We start from the raw sequence: 17,768 nt of genomic DNA, 5'->3' as shown, positions 1-17,768 counted from the left end.
ACAAATATTCGTAATAACACACTCACTATCAATACATTTCGATATAAACCAAAAATCTATTCTGGACTGTCTGGAACTTGCTTTGTTACTCCAAGTGAATGATCTGTCAACCGGAAACCTCTCTCTCCATAAAATCAAACTTTTCCATAAAAAATATTAATCACAAATTCTGATTGGTTGGCCTACCTGGGGGACATCGATCAGTTGTATTATCTATAGTAATATTAAAGTCCCCTCCTATCAATAATAACAAATTGGGAAATTTAGATAACCAATTAATGTTTCTCTACAGGTTCAAGCAACTCATCATTCTCATGTTTGGTGTTGTACCAGTAGAAGTTTACAGTAATGAGCGTAATGTCATTGTAACTGATCACAAGACAAATAAAGTGACCATTGGGGTCACAGTCTGAGTGTAGAATATTACCACCAAAGGTATTTTTTATTGTAATGACCCCAGCAGAGCGTTCAGAGCCATGGGAAAGCCAAATATCGTTGCCCTAACTTCCAAAAGTTGGCATCAGCAGAAATTGAGTGTGACTCTTTTACACATATATACATATATATACATATATATACATATACATACATATACATATATATATATATATATATATATATATATATATATATATATACACAGTGCCTTGCGAAAGTATTCGGCCCCCTTGAACTTTGCGACCTTTTGCCACATTTCAGGCTTCAAACATAAAGACATAAAACTGTATTTTTTTGTGAAGAATCAACAACAAGTGGGACACAATCATGAAGTGGAACGACATTTATTGGATATTTCAAACTTTTTTAACAAATCAAAAACTGAAAAATTGGGCGTGCAAAATTATTCAGCCCCCTTAAGTTAATACTTTGTAGCGCCACCTTTTGCTGCGATTACAGCTGTAAGTCGCTTGGGGTATGTCTCTATCAGTTTTGCACATCGAGAGACTGAAATTTTTTCCCATTCCTCCTTGCAAAACAGCTCGAGCTCAGTGAGGTTGGATGGAAAGCATTTGTGAACAGCAGTTTTCAGTTCTTTCCACAGATTCTCGATTGGATTCAGGTCTGGAATTTGACTTGGCCATTCTAACACCTGGATATGTTTATTTTTGAACCATTCCATTGTAGATTTTGCTTTATGTTTTGGATCATTGTCTTGTTGGAAGACAAATCTCCGTCCCAGTCTCAGGTCTTTTGCAGACTCCATCAGGTTTTTTTCCAGAATGGTCCTGTATTTGGCTCCATCCATCTTCCCATCAATTTTAACCATCTTCCCTGTCCCTGCTGAAGAAAAGCAGGCCCAAACCATGATGCTGCCACCACCATGTTTGACAGTGGGTATGGTGTGTTCAGGGTGATGAGCTGTGTTGCTTTTACGCCAAACATAACGTTTTGCATTGTTGCCAAAAAGTTCAATTTTGGTCTCATCTGACCAGAGCACCTTCTTCCACATGTTTGGTGTGTCTCCCAGGTGGCTTGTGGCAAACTTTAAACAACACTTTTATGGATATCTTTAAGAAATGGCTTTCTTCTTGCCACTCTTCCATAAAGGCCAGATTTGCAATATACGACTGATTGTTGTCCTATGGACAGAGTCTCCCACCTCAGCTGTAGATCTCTGCAGTTCATCCAGAGTGTTCATGGGCCTCTTGGCTGCATCTCTGATCAGCCTTCTCCTTGTATGAGCTGAAAGTTTAGAGGGACGGCCAGGTCTTGGTAAATTTGCAGTGGTCTGATACTCCTTCCATTTCCATATTATCGCTTGCACAGTGCTCCTTGGGATGTTTAAAGCTTGGGAAATCTTTTTGTATCCAAATCCGGCTTTAAACTTCTTCATAACAGTATCTCGGACCTGCCTGGTGTGTTCCTTGTTCTTCATGATGCTCTCTGCGCTTTTAACGGACCTCTGAGACTATCACAGTGCAGGTGCATTTATACGGAGACTTGATTACACACAGGTGGATTGTATTTATCATTAGTCATTTAGGTCAACATTGGATCATTCAGAGATCCTCACTGAACTTCTGGAGAGAGTTTGCTGCACTGAAAGTAAAGGGGCTGAATAATTGTGCACGCCCAATTTTTCAGTTTTGATTTGTTAAAAAAGTTTGAAATATCCAATAAATGTCGTTCCACTTCATGATTGTGTCCCACTTGTTGTTGATTCTTCACAAAAAATACAGTTTTATATCTTTATGTTTGAAGCCTGAAATGTGGCAAAAGGTCGCAAAGTTCAAGGGGGCCGAATACTTTCGCAAGGCACTGTATTTATATATTTTTTTCATCTGTTTTAAGTTGTTTAGAAAATAAAATAAGGCCTTGTGCTTCACATTGTTTCGTAACCCCCTAGAATTAAGATACACTATAGACAAAGACAAAACGAAAAAGGTAATATAAAAGTATAAACTCTAGGATGAGTCAAAAACGTAGGAGCAGTGAACGTAAACTATAAGGAACCGAGATCTGCACAGAGCACTTTTTTCTGAAACTCGTCAGTCTATTCTTGTTCTGAGAAATGAAGGCTATTCCAGGCGAGAAATTGTGTACTACTCCATTCACAGAACAGCTCAAACTGGCTCTAACCAGTATAGAAAGAGGAGTAGGATGCCAAGGTGCACAACTGAGCAAGAGGACAAGTACATTAGAGTGTCTAGTCTGAGAAACAGACGCCTCACAAGTCCTCAACTGGCAGCTTCATTAAATAGTACCCACAAAACACCAGTCTCTATGTCAACAGTGAAGAGGCGACTCCGGGATGCTGGCCTTCTAGGCAGAGTTCCTTTGTCCAATGTCTGTATTCTTTTGCCCATCTTCATCTTTTATTTTTATTGGCCAGTCTGAGATATGGCTTTTTCTTTGCAACTCTGCCTGGAAGGCCAACATCCCGGAGTCGCCTCTTCACTGTTGACGTTGAGAGTGGTGTTTTGCGGGTACTATTTAATGAAGCTGCCAGTTGAAGACTTGTGAGTCATTTACAACATTAACAGTGTCTATACTGTATTTCTGATTAATTTGATGTTATTTTAATCTATTTTTTGTGCTTTTCTTTCAAAATCAAGGACATTTCAAAGTGACCCCAAACTTTTGAACGGTAGTGTATATACAAATACATAAAAGGGGTACCTACTATTTTAAGTGCATATGAAAATAAGAGCACTATATATATTTTTAGTGCAAATCAAAAGTTTGGACACACCTACTCATTCAAGGGTTTTTCTTAATTTTTACTATTTTCAACATTGTAGAATAATAGTGAAATAACACATTGGAATCATGTAGTAAACAAAAAAGTGTTAAACAAATCTAAATGTATTTTAGATTCTTCAAAGTAGCCACCCTTTGCCTTAATGGCATTCTCTCAACCAGTTTCACCTGGAATGCTTTTCCACAGTCTTGAAGAAGTTCCCACATATGTTGAGCACTTGTTGGCTACTTTTCCTTCACACTGTGGTACAACTCATCCCAAACCATTTCAATTGGGTTGAGGTCGGGTGATTGTGGAGGCCAGGTCATCTGGTGCAGCACTCCATCACTCTCCTACTTGGTCAAATAGCCCTTACACAGCCTGGAGGTGTGTTGGGTCATTGTCCTGTTGAAAAACAAATGACAGTCCCACTAAATGCAAATTAGATGGGATGGCGTATCGCTGCAGAATTCTGTTTAAGCCATGCTGGTTAAGTGTGCCTTAAATTCTAAATAAATCACTGACAGTGTCACCAGCAAAGCACCCCCCCACCATCACACCTCCACCTCCATGCTTCACGGTCGGAACCACACATGCAAAGATCATCTGTTCACCTACTCTGCGTCTCACAAAGACACGGTGGTTGGAACCAAAAATCTCTAATTTGGACTCATCAGACCAAACAACAGATTTCCACCGGTCTAAATATCCATTGCTTGGGTTTCTTGGCCCAAGCAAATTTTTTCTTCTTATTGGTGTACCTTAGTAGTGGTTTCTTTGGAGCAATTCTACCATGAAGGCCTGATTCCTTCAGTCTACTCTGAACAATTTATGTTGAGATGTGTCTTTTACTTAAACTCTGTGAAGCATTTATTTGGGCTGCCATTTCTGAGGCTGGTAACTCTAATGAACGTATTCTCTGCAGCAGATGTAACTCTGGATCTTCCTTTCCTGTGGCGGTCCTCATAAGAGACGGTATGGTATTTGGTATTTGCGACTGCACTTGAAGAAACTTTCAAAGGTCTTAAAATGTTCCAGATAGACTGACCTTCATGTCTTAAAAGTAATGATGGACTGTCATTTCTCTTTGATTATTTGAGCTGTTCTTGCCATATTATGTCTTTTACTAAGTAGGCCCATCTTCTGTATACCACCACTACCTTGTCACAACACAGCTGATTGGCTCAAACGCATTAAGAAGGAAAGAAACTCCACAAATTAACTTTTAACAAGGCACGCCTGTTAATTGAAATGCATTCCAGGTAACTACCTCATTAAGCTGGTTGAGAGAATGCCAAGAGTGTGCAAAGCTGTCAAGGCAAAGGGTGGGTACTTTTTTGGTTACTACATGATTCCATATGTGTTATTTCATAGTTTTGATGTCTTCACTATTATTCTACAATGTAGAAAATAGTAAATGTAAAGAAAAACCCTTGAATTAATAAGTGTTCTAAAACTTTTGACCTGTAGTGTATATTGTCCATAATGTCTATACACACCACCATATACATACAGTTGAAGTCAGAAGTTTACATACACTTAGGTTGGAGTCATTAAAACTCATTTTTTCAACCACTCCACAAATTTCTTGTAAACAAACTATAGTTTTGGCAAGTCAGTTAGTACATCTACTTTGTGCATGACACAAGTCATTTTTCCAACAATTGTTTACAGACAGATTATTTCACTGTATCACAATTCCAGTGGGTCAGAAGTTTACATACACTAAGTTGACTGTGCCTTTAAACAGCTTGGAAAATTCCAGAAAATGATGTCCTGTCTTTAGAAGCTTCTGATAGGCTAATTGACATAATTTGAGTCAATTGGAGGTGTACCTGTGGATGTATTTTAAGGCCTACCTTCACACTCAGTGCCTCTTTGCTTGCCATCATGGGAATATCAAAAGAAATCAGCCAAGACCTCAGAGAAAAAATGTAGACCTCCACAAGTCTGGTTCATCCTTGGGAGCAATTTCCAAATGCCTGAAGGTTCCACGTTCATCTGTACAAACAATAGTATGCAAGTATGAACACCATGGGACCAGAGCAGCCGTCATACTGCTCAGAAAGGAGACGCGTTCTGTCTCCTAGAGATGAACGTACTTTGGTGTGAAAAGTGCAAATCAATCCCAGAACAACAGCAAATGACCTTGTGAAGATGCTGGAGGAAACCGGTACAAAAGTATCTATATCCACAGTAAAACGAGTCCTATATCGTCATAACCTGAAAGCCGTTCAGCAAGGAAGAAGCCACTGCTCCAAAACTGCCATAAAAAAGCCAGGAGGCTTGCAAGCAGAAGAACAACATCCCAACCATGAAGCACGGGGGTGGCAGCAACATGTTGTGGGAGTGTTTTGCTGCAGGAGGGACTGGTGCACTTCACAAAATAGATGGCATCATGAGGTAGAAAAATTATGTGTATATATTGAAGCAACATCTCAAGACATCAGTCAGGAAGTTAAAGCTTGGTCGCAAATGGGTGTTCCAAATGGACAATGGCCCCAAGCATACTTCCAAAGTTGTGGCAAAATAGCTTAAGAACAACAAAGTCAAGGTATTGGAGTGGCCATCACAAAGCTTTGACCTCAATTCTATAGAACATTTGTGGTCAGAACTGAAAAAGCGTGTGCAAGCAAGGAGGCCTACAAACCTGACTCAGTTACAGCAGCTCTGTCAGGAGGAATGGGACAAAATTCACCCAACTTATTGTGGGAAGCTTATGGAAGGCTACCCAAAACATTTGACCCAAGTTAAACAATTTAAAGGCAATGCTACCAAATACTATTTGAGTGTATGTAAACTTCTGACCCACTGAGAATGTGATGAAAGAAATTAAAGCTGAAATAAATCACTCTACTATTATTCTGACATTTCACATTCTTAACATAAAGTGGTGACAGTGAATTTTTACTAGGATCAAGTGTCAGGAATTGTGAAACTGAGTTTAAATTTGGTTAAGGTGTATGTAAACTTCTGATTTCAACTGTATATATTTCAGACTGACATTGCTTGTTCTGATATTTCCTCTCTTTTTTGAGGATTTCTGTGTATTGTTAGGTATTACTACACTGATGGAGCTAGGAACACAAGAATTTAGCTGCACCTGCGATAACATGAAAAAAATGTGTACGTGACCAATAACATTAGATGTCCATTAGGCATTGGACTCAGAACCACTGTTTTCTTTTTCCCGTTCAAGTGGGACCATAGTCAATTCTTCAGTGATATATGGTTACATCAGGTTGTTACCGTCCCCCTCCTTTTTTGTACCATAGTACTAGTTTTGTTTGTGTCATTCTAGGCAGTGTTACCCAGTCTTGTTCAGAGTCAAAAAGGCACCTCTCTTTCAGTCGCTGAAGGATGATATTGTTGGATGCATTACTAAAGTCGTTTTTTTATCCATTGTTTTTTGATTGTTTGCCTGTTTGTTTTCTTACCAAAACATTAGGGCAAGAAACCAATAGTGGACTTGCAGGGTAGTATTTATTTTGAATTAAATTAAAGAATACATTTCAGAGTTTTTCATGGTGTAAATATTTTTATTTTTATCGCCCTTCTGATATTTCAATGAGTTCCCTTTGGAAAGCAACTCCCTAAACAGTGTTCAGCAAGGGTCTCATCCCGGGTCATGTTCAATAGGAACCAAACAAAATAAAACTGAAAGAGGGAGGAAGAAACTAGTATTTTTCCATCTACGTGGGCCGGCACCCGTGTCTGACTGGGCTTTGGCTCCGACGGGCCTGCTCTGACTTGGAGCCAAGGCAAGGCCATAGGTACTTTTTTTTAGCTTGGATTTACATAACAATGGCAAACTGAATATTAACACCTCAAAAAGCAACAGTCTTGAATGATGCAGAGGTTTGGGAAACAACACGAGAGCTTACATTAAAAGGATACTTCGGGTTTTGCCAATGAGGCACTTTATATACTTTCCCAGATTCACATGAACTCGTGGATACCATTTTTATGTCTCTGTGTCCAGTATGAAGTAAACTAGAGATTCCCGAGCCAATGCTAAGTAGCGTTACCCATAGACTTCCAGTCATTGCGCTAACGCTAGTTAGTAATTGCGGTAGTGATAGTTAGCAACTTCCTTAAAAGTACACGCAGAGACATAAAAATGGTATCCACGAGTTCCTGTGACTCCGGGGAAGTAGATTGCCAAAATCCTGAAGTTTACCTTTAACATAAAACATTGGCAACACCCAGTGCTTCATTTGTAAATCGGGAGGTGCCGGAACAAACAGTGAGCATGAGAGGTGGGTGACATGGGGAGTTCGGAGGTAACAGAATGCACGATGAAACATTTTTTATAATAAAGTATTGCATTCATCCAATCACATTTGTGTAGTGGCATAGAGCATTAGAGTAGAGGCACTTTCAAAAGTTGCATACATGGAGTACATTTTTTGTAGCATAATGTCCAGGAAAATGTTGGCCTTTTATAAACGCATTTCATAAAATTCTACATAATTTAACAAGATTGGAGACTTTGGCAGGAGCTTTCTTAATACCACACAAATGATGGAAATGGCAGGCTACTTTGACACTGACAAACTAAGAATCAAACATCAATAAAAAACAACCTTGTCCTGAATCCATCAATAGCCCAGGCCTAGGTGTGTGGAGACACATATTGTAGGCTACAAAATGAAGTGGAAATTATAGTCCTAAAAATGCTTTCCAGTTTCACTGACTCACCCAATGATGCGCAGCTCACTCGCTGTTGATGGCCGATGCAGTCGTGCCAAAAGCCTCTTTCTCTTTTGTACAATAATATCTGGAAGTTGATCAAATATTTTGGTGGCCTACAGCATAGAGTAAATAAATGATCAAGCATAACGCTTGAGATAAGAATTCAGGCTCATGTCTATCAGAGCAGAGGGAGAGAGATGATAGAAATTGGATCTCATTCTAGTTACAGTGCATTTGGAAAGTATTCACACCTCTTCACTTTTTCCACATATGTAACGTTGATTTGAACCTTCTGGCCCAGCTAGTGGGTCAGGCGTCGCCCCACTGTTTGATTCATATTGCGTGATTTCTGATGATAGTTCTGGATAATATCGACTGATTTTAATTTTAAGGGGTGGCCTACTAGCTAGTGGAAGTGCCGGTGGTGATGCTGAACAAGGCAGTTAACCCACTGTTCCTAGGCCGTCATTGTGAATATGAATTTGTTAAATAAAATAAATAAAAATGCTGAACTGGCGGGATAAGCAGCACTGCATGCTAAAGTATCTCCACCAGGAGCAGTTTGCTTCTCACTCCTCTCATCCGACACCAGGGCCGGCCCTCCCATTAGGCAAGATTAGGGGTGCCTTGCCCCAGCCACCTACTGGTAGCAGTTGCTGCAGTTCCCGCCCCCACCCCATTCCTGCTTCTCCCGAAGTTCACTCCCACTATCCTTGGTCGCTATGGTGATACGTGTGTTTTTACAGGATTATCCAATTGTGAAACATTTTTTTATTTCTTTATCTGCCAATTAAATTATTGTATTGTTTTTTTGTTTGTGTGTGATGAAGAGGATTAATGACTAGGGCAGTAGGCTAACCTAGCCTGCTAACATTAGCTAGCTACTAGAGGAAATCATTTTATCTGAAAGTAAACTGTGGGATTCTGTGTTTTACATTATATCCATTACCATATATATGATTAAATATTATCTGATGTTGGTTGTGTGAGGTATCTGCATTTGTGCACTGGAGCATCATTATGAGATTAAACAACTGCTTGCATCTTGTCCGTGTGTGTGACAGTAACTGAGTAACATGGTGTGGCCTGCATGTTGAAAACTAGATAACAGCCCAGCAGATGCTTTGTCCTTGTGTTTGTATGTAACAATATTGAGCACATGGTGTGACTTGCTGTATCTTACAAAGTTGCGGTTAAGCAGGCATAGGGAGGGGTGGTGATCACGAGGTTTAACTGAGATGGAAAAATACTGAACAACACAATAGCATGAACTGAGCAACTGTTATAACTAGGCTGCGATACCAGAAGATTAAGAATCTATTCATCGACGGAGGGAGGACTCCAAAAAGCGCCAAGAGGAGTGGACCCGCCTGAGCGCCTGCAATAGGCTGAGCAAGTTTAAACCACGCCCAGCTTCTACTGTGATAGTTCCAACCCGTCTGTTGGCCTATGTCCATTACAGTATAAGAACACTGTTTACATACATCCTGTCAGTTCTCTGTTCTGCCCTGCGTGGTATTACAGTGCGCCCGTATATACGAAAGTTGCATTTGCCATTTATTACTTAGCTAATAAAAAATACATAGTATACAATCGGTGACTCGTTATATTTATCCTGATACCAGATTCGAATTTACGCAACTCTAACAAAACTACAGAAATTTTCAGAGACAAAAACTATCAGGATGCGAAAATATATAAAAACTAAAGAGATTCGCTGATGAAATGTATCTGCTGGCAGCAATGTCCATCAGCCAGTGTGGAGAACAAGCAGCCTCCAAGGACAGGCCGTTCAATCGCAGAGACGGACTAGCCCGTTGGCTGGTTCTAGCAGCGAAGAGGGCAAACCGGAGTCCGAGCCTTACACTTCCACGGATGATGACAGCTCTCTGGGTGGACAAGAACAGGTGGTCACGCCTCCTAACAATGCCAGGGGAGACCCTAATATCTGAGACCCAGACAAATAACAGGAACAAAAAACAAGATTTAAATGCATATTTACGGGATATGTTATGGCAGGCTGAGCCACATCAGGAAGAGGCTCATAGCCCTGATACGCGTAACTGCCACCCATAATATTGCGTTACGTGGGACCACCGACAGGCTGAACGAGCCAAATAATGGGAACTTTCTGAAGTTTGGAAATGCTGGGTATCTTTGATTTCAGGACCATGAACAGCTACTAAGACATCACTGACTGCAATACAGCAGGGGAAAGAGGCCACTCTAGGTGGGCCATGAAATGCTGAAAATTATGTAAATGTACAAAATTCTTTAAAGCTGGGTCATTGACAGAAAGCTTATTTTACACTGCTCCAGCGAAACGAGGCCCGCCATGAATTTATGAAAACACTTCGTTTCCAAAGCTCAAGTGTTCTCACTCTTCTACAGGAATATTGAATTATTTTCAAAAGGTATTATTTTTATAGTAACAATTGTGGGGTTCTGCCATGTGTTATAACAGGTGTCATATTAGTAAGAAACTCTTGTTTCCTACTATAGGCAGCATAATGATTGCAACATTGAAGTCAAATTAAAGCAAAATTCCTTTCTGCCCAGTAAGGGACCTCCTACTTTTGCACCAACAATTATGGGCCTAATCTTAGAATTGGACCCTATGACACCTCTCAAATTCAAGTTTTAGCAGTGGCTTTAAAATGCTCCCATAATTTCTCCCCCAGATTATTCATGCCAAAAACATTGAATTTAAAAACTATAGTCAACACTTCATTCCATTTCTAAATTGATAACTTTCAGTCACAAGTTTTTATAGGCATAAAATACATCATGACCCACAGATTGATTTATGTATTAAAAATGTAGAATGGTGATAACTGTCAACCCTGGTTTTGGTAGTTGACTGCCAACGCCACCTGTCGTTAACACCATGCCGTTGGTGACACGAGCCTGAGATTTAAATATGAACTGCTCATCAGTGGGGTCAGTCAGAGGGAGCCCAAGGAAGTACACAAAAAAAAACACAAAGACAAGACATGGCGTGTCAAAAAAAAAAACTTTTATTAAATTACAGAATGCATCAACTACAGAGGACTTCTGGACATACGGGTCTTTGCAAACAGCCAGTCCTATGATTCCCTGTGGCACAAGCATGTGCAGTAACACACTGCTACATTGACAAATCTTCTCACAACTCCTTATCGGGTGTTCACCTGCAAGACAAGGGTAAAATATTACTACCATATAAAGAACAATTTAAGTGAAGGGGGGGGTCTTTCAATAATTAGAGCAATGTGTGTTTTTTCTGCTCCATACTAAAAAAATAAAATCATAATTTAAAAAAGGCATACAAGATATAATGCAGGTTGAATGGGATAGATCTGGTGGAGATCTCCACCAGTGGCACAAGAGGGTGGTCTGGTCTCTTACCACGTCATCAATTTTAAGAATGCTGCGGACCGTCTCGGTGGCGAGGGTCAGAGCGCTGACAGACACCAGCAGAGGCTGCACCACCAGCTCCTCTAGAATGTTGGAGATACCACCCTGAGAGAGGAATGGGGAGATCATTACCCCAGGGGTGTTTAACCAGATGTGAAACATTTCAAACAATGCAGAGATGTAATTAGAGGAGACAAGTAAAATCACCATTCTACATGATAAACAATCCCATATCTGGTATGCAACTGCAGTAATGTAAATCTGAACGACACTCAAATGATGGTTCTGTATCGAGCTGGTGAATGGCTGGGCCACAAGAGACTACAGTCAATGAATAGGCAAATAAGTTTACTGCGAGCACACCAGGACAATGTGGTGTTGTCAAGGCGTGCCTCTAGCCTCAGGAGAGTCACATTTGTTCAAAATCTGAAGGTTCTCAGGATGCAACGCTGAACAAACTATGGCAGGGTGAAAATAAGCATAAAACAAAACAGAATCCAGGAGAGTGTGGTAGGGCCGTACCTTGCGGACATTGATCCCGGCAGTCTTCTCGCCTTGGGCGTGCCTATTGCGGAGCTCTGTAACAGTGGAGATGGGGTTGAGGCCAGCGTTCTCGGCCAGTGTGGACGGAACAACCTCCAGAGCGTCTGCGTAGGCCCTCACGCAGTACGCCTCCATGCCTGGCAGCGTGCGGGAGTACTCAGCCAGACGCAAAGCCAGCTCGATCTCAGGGGCGCCGCCACCGGCGATCAGAGCCCTGGGAGGGAGAGAAAGTCAAGGTATAGAGATTGAACAAAAGTGTCCCCCCCATTCTGATAAACTGGTGAAAGCAAATATGCTGTAGTAGAGTGGGCGATAGGGACAAAAATCCATAAATCAATAAATTAACTTTATTAATATATGTTAATGATACATTTACAACCTTGTGAACCACTGTTTGTATTACCCCTTTAAAACCTATAGTTTAAATGTTGTAGATAAATAGTCCCATTAAGCAGCCACCCATATTATCAAACTTATTTTATGTCAAAATTCACATGTCCAGTATAGGCTACCTACAGTAAGGAACTGCATAATGCCCACGATAAGTGGTTGGTATTGTCAGAGTCGATCGTTATTGGTTTATTGTCAAAGCTCGAGGCTAAAGCGCTAACATATACTACATTTTCAGATCAGATTGAGTGAAGGATATGGGGATGAACCCCACTGATAGAAGTTAACCAAAGAAGGAATTTAATGAATGTATAGAAAATGATTATTAGGAAATTACTAAGCTGGTAGATACTTTGGGCCCCCCCCCCCTCGTCTGTAATAAAAAGGAATTAGATCTGACAAAACTGGATGATATCAAAACATAAATATCTATGGTTGGTTTCAAGATCTATTGGGATCGAACACAAGATCTGTTAAACTCTTTAAAAAGGTGCACATCCGTCACAGCTATTTTAGGTGTAGTTGCAGTCTTTCAGGAGTATGTTCCTCTCAACAGGTCCAGAGCCAGGGGTGAAGCCACTGACCAAGGTTGAAGAGAGGGTTCTCTCTGTCCCCCGGAAATGGCCACTTGTGACACGGACAGCCACGAGTGGGCAAAGCTTGAAGGGACTGGTGCTTACTTTTCTATGTAATAATTCCACATACGTCACTGCATGCATCTACATGGATCTACAGAGGCAAGTGTTGCTCAGACAGCAGAACAGAGCGGCTGCAGTAACGCACCTCTTCTTCACCAGGCAGCGGATGACACACAGAGCGTCGTGGATGGAGCGCTCCGCCTCCTCGATCACCAGCTTGTTGGAGCCGCGCACCACGATGCTCACAGTCTTACCGGGGTTGGTGCAGCCTGTGATCTATGGAGAGGAACAGGCCAGAGAGAAACAGCATGAATTCACTTTCAATTGGAAATTGAAACCAGAAGCATGCCAAAGTTATTATGCAACATGCTGACCACACCAGGATACGCAGGTTGAAATATCAAAACAAACTCTGAACCAACTATATTCATTTGGGGACAGGTCAAAAAGCATTAAACAATTATGTCAATTTAGCTAACATGTCCTGGGATAAACATTGGGTTGTAATTTCTGAAATGCACAAGGTCCTCTACTCCGACAATTAATCCACAGATAAAAGGGTAAACAGAGTTGGTTTCTAGTAATCTCTCCTCCTTCAGGCTTCTTCTTTGGACTTTGTGGCAGTTAGAAACCAACTTTAGCTGCATTACCACCACTAACTGGACTGTGGACCTCAGTTCATCTATGTCACCCACGTGGGTATATACCCCTATAAACCAATGAGAAAGGAGAGGTGGGACTTGCAGGGTCTCAAATAGAAAAAAAGTTATATTTTAGCGCGAGCATTGTGAGTGCAATGACTGAAAAGCATGTGCGTGAGCATTGCAAAATACATTTACACGCGACGCGTGTGGTTAGCATGTTAGAATAAGCTTTTCTGAAACATTCAATCGTTATTACATTTAACATTCAGAGCAAATAATTTACATTTTCATTCAAGGTTGGAATACACGTAGTGACCATTTTAGGGATTGCATGTAGCCTGTTTGATGACCATTTAGTTCCAAGGGTATTATCATTAGGATAAAACCTAGGTATTTTGACACGTCTTTCTTCCACATGCATAGTTATGATGGAAGCATGAAAGCAGTCCCGTATCCAAGCCTGGGAGATTACTTGAACCAAATTGCGATTACTTTAAGTGAATTTGCATACCTTGACTAGCTTGCCAGAGCCATCCAGGCTGACCTCCTCTGCCAGCTCGGCGGTGCCCATCATCTCAGGAAGGAACTGATCAATGTGGGCGATGGGCTTGGTGCCGATAGTCTGTAGGTGTGAAAGGTGGGGGGGCAAGGTTAGCTCAGCATCAGTCAGCCAGCATTTGGCTGTTACAGAACATGACCAGCAAAGTAAAAGCCAATCAAACATTATTTTTGTTTTACCTTGCAGATGAACTCAATGTCCTCCCTCTCGATCTCCTTGACCACCATGATCTTCATCTTATTCAGGAAGTGGAGGGCCAGATCGCTCAGAGCATCTCTGAAAGAAGTAGGGTCTACTTTTTAACCATGTCTACATCCGCACATCATCCAGTGATCGAATCAACAGAGAAGCAGACAGAGGTCCACCTACGGGAAGAGTCTAACACACAGTGGAACACCTAGCAATTACGCTAATGCTTGCCCTTCTATTGAATACATTTGTAGATATTGTGAGTGATTGGACAAAGTGAATTGATTACATTAGTGACATGAAATAATGACTTGACAGTGATAATGTGACAGTAATGCATCAGGTGTTACCTGAGGATGGACTTCTGGATGAGCAGGACGTTGCAGCCCGCCTTCTTGATCTGTTTGACGAGGTTGAGGATGTAGGCGCGCTCCTCGCGCAGCACGCGGTCCATCTGGGCATAGTCTGACACTACTATCTGGTTGTCCATCTGGATACAACACACAAGAGGAACCAAAAAAAAAAAAAGTACATTGAGATGGACCAAAACAATTAAGAAAATTAGAAGATTGAGGGGTGATAAAAAGGTAACATAAAATACTTGTCGTAGTCCATAACGTCAAGGACATTGACTGACAAACATGGAAGCCAATTTCAACGAGACAGTCAGTGATTGGGATGACTTACGTCGGTTTTGGGCGGGGACAAGCAGAACTGGATGAGGGCGATCTTGGCCTTCTCCACACGGGACACACCGGAGTTGACCACCTTCTGGGTCAACACTAAGCCATCCACCAGCTCACAGTCATCAATGGTCCCACTGCAGAGAAACACCCAGGACATTATTATGGGTGGAACATCTGTCTAAGGGCAGCAGTGTCTACCCGGCTGAGTAATTAACAAGAAAGCATGACAAAATAATTTGCATCGTCGATTGAGATCAGTGGATTGTGTGTCTATTGATGCACAAGCCATTGATAAACACTCAAGTAGGACATCAGTGTGGTTGTGTTGCTGATTACACAACTATGTTTTTGATGTGATAGATTGTCAGAAGGTGACTGGCAGGGAAAGCAAAGTGGAGCTATTCTGCTAATTGACCGCCTGAGATTGATCTGGCACATCAGACATGTCCATGTCCCCACAGAGAGAGAACTGGGGAGTGAAAATGTGCCTAGCCAAAATGAAATTTTAACTGTCGGAAGCTTCAGGGAAGGGATGGTAACAGTATGACACTGATAATACATTAGTAACCCATGGATTACTATTGGATCATGTTTTCATTAGGCACTAAATGGCAGAAAAGGAACTGCAAAAGGGGAGGGACTACCTGGACTTTATCAATAAGCTAATTTTCCATTGCAAAACATATTAACATTTCCTGTTGCATGCCCTAATGAACATGACCCAGAAGTCAATCCTGTAAACAACCCTGTTTGTAATTTTTGTCATTTAGCAGACACCCTTATCCAGAGCAATTTACAGTAGTGAGTGCATAATCTGGTGCCACCACCCTTCCCCTCCCTCCTCACCCCAGCTTCTTGACAATGTGGATATCGTGCAGGTCCACGCCGGTGGCGGTGGCCGGGTCGATGACGCGCATCACGGCGTCCACGCTCATGGGCGCTAGCAGGCTGGAGTACTGCGACACCACCTTGGAGCACAGAGAGGTGGTGGCGCTGTTCAGCAGTGTCTCGCGATCGCTCAGGAGCACCGGCTGGCTCATGCCTGTCAGCACCTCCACGCCCTTATCCACCGCCTTCTGGAACGACTCAGAGATTGTGGTGGGATGGATTCCTGGTGGAGAAGGAGAGGACAGGCAGTTTATATTAAAGCTTTTGGATGCAGGGACTCCGTTAGATTACAACTGATTCGGGTCTAGGAGTTTATAGTGTAAACCAGTTGTCTGGTCCTAGGAGAGCTTCAAGGGTGCTGTTCAGGCTTTTGCCACAGCCTGGCATAAACAATATATATATATATATTTTTTAAACTATGTCTGCAAGACGGGTGGGATTTGTCCTTTTGATAACGATTCCATTGGTTCCTCATCATTTACCCTTCTGAAGCAACTTGGCGCATGCGTCAAGCAGGGCACCAGCAATCACCACCACTGAAGTTGTGCCGTCGCCAGCCTCAATATCCTGGGCTTTGGACAGCTCCACCATCTGAAAGACAAACATAGCTTCAGACTCCTGATATTGGTGATCTTTCAAAGGGACATAGACGCTAGAGAGGAAAGTTCCCCAAACATGCCTTTAAGAAATAACCTTTAAGAAAATTTGAATAATCACTCAAAATGACAGTGCCTTGCCAGATGTTAGAGCAGTAATTTAACATTTCAACAAAAAATGTCACAACAATTGTTGATGACAGTGCAGAAACTTGGGAACATATCCCCAGCTCCCTTATCTTCAACCTTACCATCTTGGCCGCAGGGTGCAGCACCTGCATTTGTTTCAGGATGGTAGCCCCGTCGTTGGTGATGGTCACATCACCCTTCCCATCCTGAATCTGAAAGAATCAATTCCTCTTTAAGTTACAAACAAAATGACCAAACCTTGAGAGATGGTGAAGAGAAGTCAAGAGTACCGATGTAAATAACTACATTTAATTACCATTTTGTCCATGCCCTTAGGGCCAAGGCTGGTTCTGATGCATTCAGCGACAGCTGTCAAACAAAACAAATCTGTTACTTCCACAAAGGGGACACTCCTCTAGCACTAGGATACGGACAATGTTTACTGCTTGACTACTGAGGGGGACAAGACGACTCCAACATACTCCATTGGTTAAAGAGTACATAAATGGATGCTCATGACATCAGGACAGTTCATTTTGTCAAGTGCTGGTCCTAACAAAGCTAGGGTACAATAATGATCTGGTCACTGTTGCTAGTTAGCTAGATTGCGCACTAATGCCAATGTTCTTTAGAACCTTCATGCATCCTTCATGATTTGCTCTGTAACAGATTCTAGCGTGCTAACTGGGTACCAACTTGTGGCTAACGGTGGCCCTGCCCAGATTGAGCCAGCAGTAGCATCCATTCATTCATTCGCAAAGGGAGTGTCGCAGCAACTGTCTGGAGCAAACACAGGCGTCAGGGGTAGGTATTTATTCGTCCAACAATGAAATACGAATACTGTATTTGTAGTTTACCCTTTCCTGCGGAGATGTTACTGAACCGAATCTGTGCTGGCTTGTCACGGTCCACATATGCCCCTCGTCCTTTGTTTTTCATCCCACCACTTGGCATCTTCGGTCCAGCCATTGCTTCAGGCATCCTTACTTATTTTATTCGGAATATGTTATTAAAATACTTTTGATGGGGACAGATGTAACCAAAAACACAGAAAGGGCTGCTTGACTTCAGATTGGTCCAGATTCGAATTTATCTCTCGTTCCTTCCAGAAGCTTCCAGAGCCACCGATTACGACCCTAGTAGAAAAAGGACCCTCTTGTCAACGTCGAAGGCGCCTTGATATGACGTATTTAGCTGTCTGACAATTTGCCATGCGGGTTTATATGTGGGATGA

At 41.8% G+C, this 17,768-nt stretch overlaps 1 protein-coding gene across 1 annotated transcript; it reads right to left on the bottom strand.

Moving 5' to 3' along the window:
- Positions 1-10,872: 10,872 nt before the first annotated feature.
- LOC135539367 (T-complex protein 1 subunit delta-like) lies at positions 10,873-17,675 on the bottom strand. The gene is made up of 13 exons (XM_064965199.1): positions 17,392-17,675; positions 16,851-16,903; positions 16,657-16,746; positions 16,292-16,400; positions 15,768-16,032; positions 14,923-15,055; positions 14,586-14,725; positions 14,226-14,322; positions 13,999-14,109; positions 12,989-13,119; positions 11,795-12,029; positions 11,264-11,377; positions 10,873-11,046 (listed from the first exon to the last, which is right to left on the bottom strand). The coding sequence occupies exons 1-13, from the start codon at positions 17,513-17,515 to the stop codon at positions 11,032-11,034; spliced, it is 1,617 nt and encodes a 538-aa protein (XP_064821271.1). The 5' UTR covers positions 17,516-17,675; the 3' UTR covers positions 10,873-11,031.
- Between the last annotated feature and the right edge of the window lie 93 nt (positions 17,676-17,768).

Source organism: Oncorhynchus masou, chromosome 5, assembly GCF_036934945.1.
Source record: "Oncorhynchus masou masou isolate Uvic2021 chromosome 5, UVic_Omas_1.1, whole genome shotgun sequence".
Lineage (NCBI taxonomy): Eukaryota > Metazoa > Chordata > Actinopteri > Salmoniformes > Salmonidae > Oncorhynchus > Oncorhynchus masou.
The sequence above is the reverse complement of the archived record's forward strand: the minus strand, read 5'-3'. Positions and strand labels throughout refer to the sequence as shown.

Coding starts and splice junctions, on each gene's coding strand:
- LOC135539367 (XM_064965199.1), bottom strand. CDS start 17,515: ATGCCTGAAGCAATGGCTGGACCGAAGATGCCAAGTGGTGGGATGAAA. Junction 14,323..14,585: donor ATCCAGAAGTCCATCCTCAG/GTAACACCTGAT, acceptor TACTTCTTTCAG/AGATGCTCTGAGCGATCTGG. Junction 14,110..14,225: donor ACATTGAGTTCATCTGCAAG/GTAAAACAAAAA, acceptor TCACACCTACAG/ACTATCGGCACCAAGCCCAT.